Raw genomic sequence first — 14,125 nt, 5'->3', positions numbered from 1 at the left:
CTATCACTAGTATTCAGCTCAGTCTTCAACATTCAGCCCTGTCTCCAGTATGCAGTTCTGCTTCCAGGAACCAGATCTGCATACACTATTCCAACAAGCTCGAGTACCCCTTGTACTGGTTACTCTCCGCAGTCACCGATGTCATCTGCACCACCTTACAAGTTCCAGCAGATCCTGTGTGTGCTATCCCGCTGTCACGATCCGGGTATCTGGACGCCATTACTTACCCTTCAGATGCCTCCTAAGGCTGGCTCAGCGTTCCAGGACCGGATCCCATCTGTTATACTGATGTCCACATTCCTGCCTCCTCTCCTGTCACTCTGAGACGCGGTCACCGCAACGCCTGTTACATCCGGAATGGCGTCTCCCGCGGCCTCCGCCGCTGTTCCTGAGTTTCTACATGCAGAATGTCAGAGTGGTGATTACATCAGCCGCGGCCTTCGCTGTGCCCGCGTGGTTAAATGTGCACTTGCCAGTCTGGCGTCTCCTGTCTCCTGTGGCCAGCGCCGCCATTACTGTTTTGATTCTCACATGGATTACAAACCAAACTTCCCTCCAAGTGTCTGCATGGGCGCAGCCATCTTGGATTCTGTCATCTGTTCATTTCCACCAATCTGCTGTCTGCATTGTTAATCTACATAATTGCCTAGCCAATCCCTTCCTTGCTGCAGGTATAAGTAATCTGTGCCTGAGCAAGGAAGGCGTCAGTGCTTTGGTTGTCAAACCTAGTTCCAGTTTGTCTCTCTCCTGTGGTTGTTTTCCAGGTTCCAGCTCCTATCTCCACACTTCCACTAAAGAGAACCGCACCAGCATTCCACCTGCGGTGTAGCCTGACTCTCCTATCCATTTGGATTCATCTGCTTCCATCTACAGATCCACTTGCTTTCAGCATCCAGCTTCCAGCAGAGGTCAGCTCTTCTTAAAGTGCAGGTACCCTTTTCTGCAGATTATCATTTATCACCGGCATTATTATTTCACCGCTCTCAAGCTCCAAACATCACTTCATATTTCATCGCTCTCAAGCTACATTTATTATTTAACTGGTTCCAGCCAGTATCCACTCCGTGCCAACATCAGTCTGGTTCCAGCCAGTACCCACAGCAGCCGTTTTATCCACAGCAGCCCAGCTTTTCCTGGAACACCAGCTGGTACGATCCTGGGCTATCTCCATTGCTACAGTCGGGCCTGGTAAGGACTTTCCAACTAGAAGATTATAAGAACTATCTCATACTACCAGAGCCCTGTTGCCCTTGCCACCCTGTAGTACCCAGGAACTGTATTTATCCTCTGCTGATTTTTATGTTTTCTTTTACTGCTGCTGTGTTACGGAGTTTGTCATAAATAAACATCATTGACTTTTACCCTGGTTGTCGTGGTCACGCCTTCGGGCAGGTCTTCTACATGTTACTTACATGTCTAGGGGTCTGATACAACCTCCCAGGTTCCGTTACATCTCAGCCCCTACAACTGAGGCTGTCTCCCGTCAGCTCAGGCCCTCAGTTGTGACACCCTCACTGAGATCAAGTGCTACTTTCAGTGGATTCCATCATTCATCTAAGCTCATGAGGAGGAACTTCATTAAGCCTCCTAGCTTCCTACTCTCCTCTCACACTGAATCCAACCCAACGGGTCCTGAACTCGATCATAACTAATTCTAATGAGCTTACAGGCTGATGGTTCCTGATGTATACGATGGACACTGATGTGTGGGGAGGAGACTGGTCAGATCTCTGGGCTGGTAACTCACAGTGACATGATGTGAGGGGAGAAAAGGAGTATAATAAGGGCTGATGGCTCCTGTTGTATGAGACACACCAGAGAGTGTGGGGAGGAGACTGGTCAGATCTTTGGGCTGGTAATACACAGTGACATGATGTGAGGGGAAGAGCAGGAGTATAATAGGGGCTGAAGGCTCCTGATGTATGAGATACACCAGAGAGTATGGAGAGGAGACTGGTCATATCTTTGGTCTGGTAATACACAGTGACATGATGTGAGGGGGAGAGCAGGAGTATAATAAGGGCTGATGGTTCCTGATGTATGAGATACACCAGAGAGTGCGGGGAGGAGACTGGTCTGACCTCTGGGCTGGTAACACACAGTGATATGATGTGAGGGGGGGGGGGGGTGGGGGGGGGGAGAGCAGGAGTATAATAGGGGCTGATGTATGAGATACACCAGAGAGTGTGGGGAGGAGACTGGTCAGATCTCTGGGCTGGTAATACACAGTGACATGATGTGAGGGGGAGAGCAGGAGTATAATAAGGGCTGATGGTTCTTGATGTGTGAGATACACCAGAGAGTGTAGGGAGGAGACTGGTCAAATATCTGGGCTGGTAACACACAGTGACATGATGTGAGGGGGGGGAGCAGGAGTATGATAGAGGATCTATTCTGTAATAGATATATAGTACTCACGTATGCTGATATCTGTGGGGATTTCCTCCTCCTTACACTGCTGATCATTCCTCAAATAGATCTCTTCTTCTCCCTCTATATCTTCTGCCTTCATATCAGTCACATACGCCTCTTCTTCTTCTATATCTTCCACCTTAATTTCAGTCACATACGTCTCTTCTTCTCCCTTTATATCTTGAATCTTCATATCAGTCAGATCATCACCCTAAATTATCCACAAATCAATAAAATAATACAGTAATAATGTCTCATATCTTTATTGAGAGTAAACAGTATAATATCAGTGTATAAGACACACAGCTTCTCTACAGATCACATAGCGTCAGTCACTTTGGTATATTGGGGAGACCCTAAATCCTATCTACCTGATCCTCCTGTGGGTACCTGTGATTCTCCTCTGTACAATCCTGGGAATACAGAGGACGGGGACATCTCTCTGGGGTATCTCTGTTACTGGGCCCATCTGTAGGAGACACACAGTGACTGTGTACAGTGTATATATGTGATTATCAGATGATGTGTGTATATAGGGGCCCCCATACCTGCTCTCCCCTGTACAATACATGACAGTCTCCTCTTACCCAGTGATGTGAGGGGCCGGTGATTCTCCATCATCACGTCCTTGTACAGACTCCAGTGTTCCTCTATACACTCCCGCTCCTGCATGGAGACATAGACAGTGACATCCTGACGTCTTGTAGGAATCTTACACACACAGTGATACAGTCATCACCCAGACACATCCCCTGGTGTTGCTGTATAATGTCCCATTCCCAGCAGTCACCTCTCCAGTCATCACCCAGACACATCCCCTGGTGTTACTGTATAATGCCCCATTCCCAGCAGTCACCTCTCCAGTCATCTCCCAGACATATCCCCTGGTGTTACTGTATAATGCCCCATTCCCAGCAGTCACCTCTCCAGTCATCACCCAGACACGTCCCCTGGTGTTACTGTATAATGCCCCATTTCCAGCAGTCACCTCTCCAGTCATCACCGAGACATATCCCCTGGTGTTACTGTATAATGCCCCATTCCCGGCAATCACCTCTCCAGTCATTACCCAGACACATCCCCTGGTGTTACTGTATAATGTCCCATTCCCGGCAATCACCTCTCCAGTCATTACCCAGACACATCCCCTGGTGTTACTGTATAATGTCCCATTCCCAGCAGTCACCTCTCCAGTCATCACCCAGACACATCCCCTGGTGTTACTGTATAATGTCCCATTCCCAGCAGTCACCTCTCCAGTCATTACCCAGACACATCCCCTGGTGTTACTGCATAATGTCCCATTCCCAACAGTTACCTCTCCAGTCAAAACCCGGACACGTCCCCTGATGTTACTGTATAATGCCCCATTCCCAGCAGTCACCTCTCCAGTCACCACCCGGACACGTCCCCTGGTGTTACTGTATAATGCCCCATTCCCAGCAGTCACCTCTCCAGTCACCACCCGGACATGTCCCCTCGAGTTACAGTATAATGCCCCAATCCCAGCAGTCACCTCTCCAGTCATCACCCAGACACGTCCACCGGCATTAATGTATAATGTCCCATTCCGGCAATCACCTCTCCAGTCATCACCCAGACACGTCCCCCAGTGTTACTGTATAATGCCCCAGACCCAGCAGACGCCTCTCCAGTCATCACCCAGACACGCCCCCCCCTGTGTTACTGTATAATGCCCCATTCCCAGCAGTCACCTCTCCAGTCATCACCCAGACACGTCCCCCAGTGTCACTGTATAATGCCCCATTCCCAGCAGTCGCCTCTCCAGTCATCACCCAGACACATCCCCTGGTGTTACTGTATAATGTCCCATTCCCAGCAGTCACCTCTCCAGTCATTACCCAGACACGTCCCCTGGTGTTACTGTATAATGTCCCATTCCCAGCAGTCACCTCTCCAGTCATCACCCAGACACATCCCCTGGTGTTACTGTATAATGTCCCATTCCCAGCAGTCACCTCTCCAGTCATCACCCAGACACGTCCCCTGGTGTTACTGTATAATGCCCCATTCCCAGCAGTCACCTCTCCAGTCATCACCCAGACACATCCCCTGGTGTTACTGTATAATGTCCCATTCCCAGCAGTCACCTCTCCAGTCATCACCCAGACACATCCCCTGGTGTTACTGTATAATGTCCCATTCCTAGCAGTAACCTCTCCAGTCATCACCCAGACACATCCCCTGGTGTTACTGTATAATGTCCCATTCCCAGCAGTCACCTCTCCAGTCATCACGCAGTCACCTCTCCAGTCATCACACAGACACATCCCCTGGTGTTACTGTATAATGTCCCATTCCCAGCAGTCACCTCTCCAGTCATCACCCAGACACATCCCCTGGTGTTACTGTATAATGTCCCATTCCCAGCAGTCAACTCTCCAGTCAGCACCCAGCCACATCCCCTGGTGTTACTGTATAATGTCCCATTCCCAGCGGTCACCTCTCCAGTCATCACACAGACATGTCCCCTGGTGTTACTGTATAATGCCCCATTCCCAGCAGTCACCTCTCCAGTCATTACCCAGACACATTCCCTGGTGTTACTGTATAATGTCCCATTCCCAGCAGTCACCTCTCCAGTCATCACCCAGACACATCCCCTGGTGTTACTGTATAATGTCCCATTCCCAGCAGTCACCTCTCCAGTCATTACCCAGACACATCCCCTGGTGTTACTGCATAATGTCCCATTCCCAACAGTTACCTCTCCAGTCAAAACCCGGACACGTCCCCTGATGTTACTGTATAATGCCCCATTCCCAGCAGTCACCTCTCCAGTCACCACCCGGACACGTCCCCTGGTGTTACTGTATAATGCCCCATTCCCAGCAGTCACCTCTCCAGTCACCACCCGGACATGTCCCCTGGAGTTACAGTATAATGCCCCAATCCCAGCAGTCACCTCTCCAGTCATCACCCAGACACGTCCACCGGCATTAATGTATAATGTCCCATTCCGGCAATCACCTCTCCAGTCATCACCCAGACATGTCCCCCAGTGTTACTGTATAATGCCCCAGACCCAGCAGTCGCCTCTCCAGTCATCACCCAGACACGTCCCCCACTGTGTTACTGTATAATGCCCCATTCCCAGCAGTCACCTCTCCAGTCATCACCCAGACACGTCCCCCAGTGTTACTGTATAATGCCCCATTCCCAGCAGTCGCCTCTCCAGTCATCACCCAGACACATCCCCTGGTGTTACTGTATAATGTCCCATTCCCAGCAGTCACCTCTCCAGTCATTACCCAGACACGTCCCCTGGTGTTACTGTATAATGTCCCATTCCCAGCAGTCACCTCTCCAGTCATCACCCAGACACATCCCCTGGTGTTACTGTATAATGTCCCATTCCCAGCAGTCACCTCTCCAGTCATCACCCAGACACGTCCCCTGGTGTTACTGTATAATGCCCCATTCCCAGCAGTCACCTCTCCAGTCATCACCCAGACACATCCCCTGGTGTTACTGTATAATGTCCCATTCCCAGCAGTCACCTCTCCAGTCATCACCCAGACACATCCCCTGGTGTTACTGTATAATGTCCCATTCCTAGCAGTCACCTCTCCAGTCATCACCCAGACACATCCCCTGGTGTTACTGTATAATGTCCCATTCCCAGCAGTCACCTCTCCAGTCATCACACAGACACATCCCCTGGTGTTACTGTATAATGTCCCATTCCCAGCGGTCACCTCTCCTGTCATCACCCAGACACATCCCCTGGTGTTACTGTATAATGTCCCATTCCCAGCAGTCACCTCTCCAGTCATCACCCAGACACATCCCCTGGTGTTACTGTATAATGTCCCATTCCCAGCAGTCAACTCTCCAGTCAGCACCCAGCCACATCCCCTGGTGTTACTGTATAATGTCCCATTCCCAGCGGTCACCTCTCCAGTCATCACACAGACATGTCCCCTGGTGTTACTGTATAATGTCCCATTCCCAGCAGTCACCTCTCCAGTCATTACCCAGACACACCCCCTGGTGTTACTGCATAATGTCCCATTCCCAACAGTTACCTCTCCAGTCAAAACCCGGACACGTCCCCTGATGTTACTGTATAATGCCCCATTCCCAGCAGTCACCTCTCCAGTCACCACCCGGACACGTCCCCTGGTGTTACTGTATAATGCCCCATTCCCAGCAGTCACCTCTCCAGTCACCACCCGGACATGTCCCCTGGAGTTACAGTATAATGCCCCAATCCCAGCAGTCACCTCTCCAGTCATCACCCAGACACGTCCACCGGCATTAATGTATAATGTCCCATTCCGGCAATCACCTCTCCAGTCATCACCCAGACACGTCCCCCAGTGTTACTGTATAATGCCCCAGACCCAGCAGTCGCCTCTCCAGTCATCACCCAGACACGTCCCCCCCTGTGTTACTGTATAATGCCCCATTCCCAGCAGTCACCTCTCCAGTCATCACCCAGACACGTCCCCCAGTGTTACTGTATAATTGTCACGATCCGGGTATCTGGACGCCATTACTTACCCTTCAGATGCCTCCTAAGGCGGGCTCAGCGTTCCAGGACCGGATTCCGCTGTTCCTGAGTTTCCACATGCAGAGTGGTCTTTTCATCAGCCGCGGCCTCCGCTGTGCCCGCGTGGTTAAATGTGCATCTATCAGCCTGGCGTCTCCTGTCTCCGGTGGCCGGCGCCGCCATTACTGTTTCCCAGACCACATGGATTACAAACCAAACTTCCCTCCAAGTGTCTGCATGGGCGCAGCCATCTTGGATTCTGTCATCTGATCATTTCCACCAATCTGCTGTCTGTGTTGTTGATTTGCATAATTGCCTAGCCAACCCCTTCCTTGCTGCAGGTATAAGTAAGCTGTACCTGGGCAAGGAAGACGTCAGTGCTTTGGTTGTCAAACCTAGTTCCTGTTTGTCTCTCTTCTATGATTGTCTTCCAGGTTCCAGCTCCTGTCTCAAGACTTCCACCATAGAGACCCGCACCAGCATTCCACCTGCGGTGTAGCCTGACTCTCCAATCCATTGTGGATTCATCTGTTTCCAGCTACAACACTACCTGCTTCCAGCCTCAGCTTCCAGCAGAGTACAGCTTCCCTTAAAGGGCCGGTGTCCTTTCTACACTTTACCACTCTCCACCGGAATTATTATTTCTCCGCTCTCAAATTCTACATTTCAGTTCACATTTCATCGCTCCCAAAGTTCATTTATTATTTAACTGGTTCCAGCCAGTATCCACTCCGTGCTAACAACAGTCTGGTTCCAGCCAGTATCCACAGCAGCTGTTTTACCTTCAGCAATCCAGCTCTTCCTGGAACACCAGCTGGTACAATCCTGGGTTATCTCCATTGCTACAGCCGGGCCTGGTAAGGACTTTCCATCTAGAAGATCATAAGAACTATCTCACACTACCAGTGCCCTGTGGCTCCTGCCATGCTGTAGTACTCAGGAACTGTATTTATTCTTTGCTGACTTTTATGTTTTCTTTTATTGCTGCTGTGATGCGGAGTTGTCATAATAAACATCATTGACTTTTATCTAAGTTGTCGTGGTCACGCCTTCGGGCAGTTATTATTCATGTTACTTACATGTCCAGGGGTCTGATACAACCTCCCAGGTTCCGGTACATCTCAGCCCCTACAACTGAGGCTGCCTCCCGTCAGCTCAGGCCCTCAGTTGTGACAGTAAGCACTGACCTAATGAATCCAGCCGGAGACCAGGATCAAGCGGCCAGGCCGATGCAAGAACTGGCAGCCCGACTAGAACATCAGGAGGCTGCACAGGGCCACATCATCCGCTGTCTCCAGGATCTCTCTACTCGGCTGGATGGGATTCAGACAACTCTCCGTGGATCAGGCGCGTCTGGTGCGTCAACCACAGTGACTCCAGCTATAACCCCACCCACCTTACCCATTTCTGCTCCACGTCTTCATCTTCCAACGCCAGCAAAATTTGACGGATCTCCAAGATTCTGCAGGGGATTTCTCAACCAGTGTGAGATTCAGTTTGAGCTACAACCTGGCAATTTTCCCAGTGACCGTACAAAAATTGCCTACATTATTTCTCTTCTCAGTGGCTCAGCCCTTGATTGGGCATCACCGTTATGGGAGAGGTCCGACACCCTGCTATCTTCTTACACTGCATTTGTGTCAACATTCAGGCGCATCTTCGACGAGCCAGGCCGGGTAACTTCAGCTTCGTCTGAGATTCTCCGTTTACGCCAGGAATCACGTACTGTAGGACAATATCTTATACAGTTCCAGATCCTGGCATCCGAACTGGCATGGAACGACGAGGCCCTGTATGCTGCATTCTGGCATGGTTTATCCGAGCGTATTAAAGATGAGTTAGCTACCAGAGACTTACCCTCCAAGTTAGATGAGCTAATCTCACTTTGTACGAAAGTTGACTTACGTTTCAGAGAGAGAGCAACTGAGCGTGGAAGATCATCTGCTCCAAAATCTTCTACTCCTCCTCCTCGCCAACTGTCACCAACTACAGATGAACCCATGCAAATTGGCCGTTCCCGTTTAACTCCTGCTGAGCGCCGAAGACGTCTCTCCGAGTTTCTCTGTCTGTATTGTGCAGCTCCGTCTCACACCATTAATGCCTGTCCCAAACGTCCGGGAAACTCCAAATCCTAGCTCGCCAAGGAGAGGGCCGGCTAGGAGTAATGATCTCCTCTCCATCTCCTCAAGATTGTAACCTCCCAGTCTCGCTTCAAGTTGCTCAACGTTATCAGAACGTCATTGCCCTCCTGGATTCCGGAGCAGCTGGGAACTTTATTACTGAAGCCTATGTTAAACGGTGGTCCCTACCCACCGAGAGACTTCCTTCGTCCTTTTCCTTAACTGCTGTGGATGGCAGTAAAATTTTTGATACAGTTATTTCTCTAAGGACTCTACCAGTTCGTCTGAAAGTGGGAGTTCTTCATTCCGAACTTATTTCATTTTTAGTGATTCCAAGAGCCACACATCCTGTGGTCCTGGGCCTTCCATGGCTCCATCTTCACAATCCTACAATTGATTGGACGACTACGCAAATCCTGGCATGGGGTTCCTCCTGTACTAAGACATGTTTGTTTAAAGTGTTGCCTGTCTGTTCTTCCTCCCCCAGGTCGTCTGATGTTCCACCTCCTCCATATCAAGATTTCACGGATGTGTTCAGTAAAGCTTCTGCTGATATCCTTCCTCCTCATAGAGAATGGGACTGCCCGATTGATCTCGTTCCAGGGAAGGTTCCACCTCGAGGCCGAACTTATCCGTTGTCTCTCCCCGAGACACATTCTATGGAGGAATACATTAAAGAGAACCTAGCAAAGGGGTTCATTCGACCTTCTTCTTCTCCAGCCGGCGCAGGCTTCTTTTTTGTAAAGAAGAAAGATGGTGGTCTGCGGCCGTGCATCGACTACAGAGGTTTGAACGACATTACCATCAAGAACCGCTATCCTTTACCCCTGATTACTGAGCTCTTTGACAGAGTTAGCGGAGCAACCATCTTTACAAAGCTGGACCTGAGAGGTGCATACAATCTCATCCGGATCCGTGAGGGTGACGAGTGGAAGACCGCATTTAACACCCGTGACGGACATTATGAGTACCTCGTCATGCCCTTCGGATTGAGCAATGCTCCAGCTGTCTTCCAGCATTTCGTCAATGAGATCTTCAGAGACATTCTATACCGTCATGTCGTGGTCTATCTAGATGATATCCTCATTTTTGCCAACGATTTAGAGGAACATCGTTTCTGGGTAAAGGAGGTTCTGTCCCGTCTCCGTGTCAATCATCTCTACTGCAAATTAGAGAAATGCGTCTTTGAAGTCAAGTCCATTCCGTTTCTAGGGTACATTGTGTCCGGTTCCGGACTAGAGATGGATCCTGAGAAACTACAAGCAATCCAGAATTGGCCGGTACCCTTAACCCTCAAAGGGGTCCAGAGGTTCTTAGGGTTCGCCAATTATTACCGAAAGTTTATACGAGACTTTTCCACCATTGTGGCGCCTATTACTGCTTTCACCAAGAAGGGTGCTAACCCGTCCAAGTGGTCTGAAGAAGCCATGCAAGCTTTTCATCTTTTAAAACAGAGGTTCATCTCTGCACCTGTCCTGAAACAGCCTGACATCGACTCTCCTTTCATCTTAGAGGTGGCTGCCTCCTCCGTTGGAGTAGGAGCGGTGTTATCTCAGAGGGCTAAAGATGGTCATTTACATCCTTGCAGTTTCTTCTCACGGAAGTTCTCCCCAGCGGAGCGCAACTATGCCATTGGCGACCAGGAGTTGCTAGCCATCAAGCTCGCTCTAGAGGAGTGGAGATATCTGTTGGAGGGAGCTTCTCATTCAATCACCATCCTTACAGACCACAAGAACCTTCTATATCTAAAAGGCGCACAATGTCTCAACCCTCGTCAGGCCAGATGGGCACTTTTCTTTTCCAGGTTCGACTTTAAACTCCAGTTCTGTCCGGGCTCTCAGAATCGCAAGGCCGATGCCCTTTCCCGCTCATGGGAGCAAGAAAATGAGTCAGAGTCTTCAGACAAGCATCCTATTATAAATCCGTTGGCATTCTCCACGGTAGGGATGGACTCTACGCCCCCATCAGGGAAAAGTTTTGTGAAGCCGACACTAAGGAAGAAGCTCATGCATTGGGCCCATGCTTCCCGTTTTGCCGGACATACAGGTATCCAAAAAACCCTGGAGTTTATCTCTAGGTCCTATTGGTGGCCAACTCTGAAAAAGGACGTTTTGGAGTTTATTGCATCTTGCCCAAAGTGTGCTCAACATAAAGTATCCCGCCAGTCGCCTGCGGGGCAACTGGTTCCACTATCTGTTCCCCGTCGACCATGGACCCATTTGTCGATGGATTTTATTACAGATTTGCCCATGTGCAACAAGTTCAATACCATCTGGGTGGTAGTTGACCGGTTCACCAAGATGGCACACTTCATTCCTCTCACCGGTCTTCCGTCAGCTTCCAAGTTGGCTCAAGTATTCATACAAGAGATCTTCCGACTCCACGGTCTTCCAGAAGAAATTATCTCAGATCGAGGAGTTCAATTCACAGCCAAATTCTGGCGAAGTTTATGTCAAGTCCTCCAAGTCAAGTTAAAGTTTTCCACGGCTTACCATCCTCAGACCAATGGTCAAACTGAGAGGGTGAATCAGGACTTGGAGGCCTTCCTCCGCATCTATGTGTCCTCCTCTCAAGATGACTGGGTTCAATTACTTCCCTGGGCCGAGTTCTGTCATAACAACCAGTATCATTCTTCATCTTCCTCAACACCATTCTTCACCAACTTTGGATTCCACCCTAAAGTCCCTGAGTTCCAACCGCTTCCAGCAACTTCTGTTCCCGCAGTGGATATCACCTTGCATCAGTTTGCCAATATCTGGAAGAGCGTACGATCAGCTCTGCTCAAGGCATCGTTCAGGTACAAGAAGTTTGCGGATAAGAAGCGTCGAGCAGTTCCTGCTCTCAAGGTGGGTGATCGGGTATGGTTATCCACGAAGAATTTGAGGTTAAGAGTTCCCAGTATGAAGTTTGCACCTCGCTACATCGGTCCTTTTAAAATTGATCAAGTCATCAATCCTGTTGCTTACAGACTCCAGTTACCTCCCTTCTTAAAAATACCCAGGACATTCCATGTTTCCCTGTTGAAACCGCTAATCTTGAATCGGTTTCATTCCTCACTTCCACCAACTCCGAAAGTCCAAACTCAACGAGGCGTTGAGTATGAAGTGGCCAAGATCCTGGACTCACGTCACCGTTACGGTCAACTTCAGTATCTCATTGACTGGAAGGGCTATGGTCCTGAAGAACGCTCTTGGACCAATGCCTCTGACGTCCATGCTCCTGCCTTGGTCCGAAATTTCCACGCAAAGTTTCCTTTAAAGCCTAAGAAGTGTCCTGGGGCCACTCCTAAAGGGGGGGGTGCTGTCACGATCCGGGTATCTGGACGCCATTACTTACCCTTCAGATGCCTCCTAAGGCGGGCTCAGCGTTCCAGGACCGGATTCCGCTGTTCCTGAGTTTCCACATGCAGAGTGGTCTTTTCATCAGCCGCGGCCTCCGCTGTGCCCGCGTGGTTAAATGTGCATCTATCAGCCTGGCGTCTCCTGTCTCCGGTGGCCGGCGCCGCCATTACTGTTTCCCAGACCACATGGATTACAAACCAAACTTCCCTCCAAGTGTCTGCATGGGCGCAGCCATCTTGGATTCTGTCATCTGATCATTTCCACCAATCTGCTGTCTGTGTTGTTGATTTGCATAATTGCCTAGCCAACCCCTTCCTTGCTGCAGGTATAAGTAAGCTGTACCTGGGCAAGGAAGACGTCAGTGCTTTGGTTGTCAAACCTAGTTCCTGTTTGTCTCTCTTCTATGATTGTCTTCCAGGTTCCAGCTCCTGTCTCAAGACTTCCACCATAGAGACCCGCACCAGCATTCCACCTGCGGTGTAGCCTGACTCTCCAATCCATTGTGGATTCATCTGTTTCCAGCTACAACACTACCTGCTTCCAGCCTCAGCTTCCAGCAGAGTACAGCTTCCCTTAAAGGGCCGGTGTCCTTTCTACACTTTACCACTCTCCACCGGAATTATTATTTCTCCGCTCTCAAATTCTACATTTCAGTTCACATTTCATCGCTCCCAAAGTTCATTTATTATTTAACTGGTTCCAGCCAGTATCCACTCCGTGCTAACAACAGTCTGGTTCCAGCCAGTATCCACAGCAGCTGTTTTACCTTCAGCAATCCAGCTCTTCCTGGAACACCAGCTGGTACAATCCTGGGTTATCTCCATTGCTACAGCCGGGCCTGGTAAGGACTTTCCATCTAGAAGATCATAAGAACTATCTCACACTACCAGTGCCCTGTGGCTCCTGCCATGCTGTAGTACTCAGGAACTGTATTTATTCTTTGCTGACTTTTATGTTTTCTTTTATTGCTGCTGTGATGCGGAGTTGTCATAATAAACATCATTGACTTTTATCTAAGTTGTCGTGGTCACGCCTTCGGGCAGTTATTATTCATGTTACTTACATGTCCAGGGGTCTGATACAACCTCCCAGGTTCCGGTACATCTCAGCCCCTACAACTGAGGCTGCCTCCCGTCAGCTCAGGCCCTCAGTTGTGACAATAATGCCCCATTCCCAGCAGTCGCCTCTCCAGTCATCACCCAGACACATCCCCTGGTGTTACTGTATAATGTCCCATTCCCAGCAGTCACCTCTCCAGTCATTACCCAGACACGTCCCCTGGTGTTACTGTATAATGTCCCATTCCCAGCAGTCACCTCTCCAGTCATCACCCAGACACATCCCCTGGTGTTACTGTATAATGTCCCATTCCCAGCAGTCACCTCTCCAGTCATCACCCAGACACGTCCCCTGGTGTTACTGTATAATGCCCCATTCCCAGCAGTCACCTCTCCAGTCATCACCCAGACACATCCCCTGGTGTTACTGTATAATGTCCCATTCCTAGCAGTCACCTCTCCAGTCATCACCCAGACACATCCCCTGGTGTTACTGTATAATGTCCCATTCCCAGCAGTCACCTCTCCAGTCATCACCCAGACACGTCCCCTGGTGTTACTGTATAATGCCCCATTCCCAGCAGTCACCTCTCCAGTCACCACCCAGACACATCCCCTGGTGTTACTGCATAATGTCCCATTCCCAGCAGTCACCTCTCCAGTCATCACCCAGACACA

The 14,125-nt window shown here is 49.8% G+C and overlaps 1 protein-coding gene across 1 annotated transcript in view; it reads right to left on the bottom strand.

Moving 5' to 3' along the window:
* Positions 1–14,125, bottom strand: part of LOC135056940 (oocyte zinc finger protein XlCOF7.1-like) — an 85,344-nt gene that overhangs the window by 64,763 nt on the left and 6,456 nt on the right. The window contains exons 3-5 of the mRNA XM_063962722.1: positions 3,000–3,078; positions 2,784–2,881; positions 2,419–2,623 (exon numbers count right to left, since the gene is read on the bottom strand). Coding sequence (XP_063818792.1) covers positions 2,419–2,623; positions 2,784–2,881; positions 3,000–3,078 — 382 coding nt within the window. The remainder of the gene's footprint in view (positions 1–2,418; positions 2,624–2,783; positions 2,882–2,999; positions 3,079–14,125) is intronic.

This window comes from Pseudophryne corroboree, chromosome 3, assembly GCF_028390025.1.
Source record: "Pseudophryne corroboree isolate aPseCor3 chromosome 3, aPseCor3.hap2, whole genome shotgun sequence".
NCBI lineage: Eukaryota > Metazoa > Chordata > Amphibia > Anura > Myobatrachidae > Pseudophryne > Pseudophryne corroboree.
Note: the sequence above shows the minus strand (reverse complement) of the source record. Positions and strands in the feature narration are given on the sequence as shown.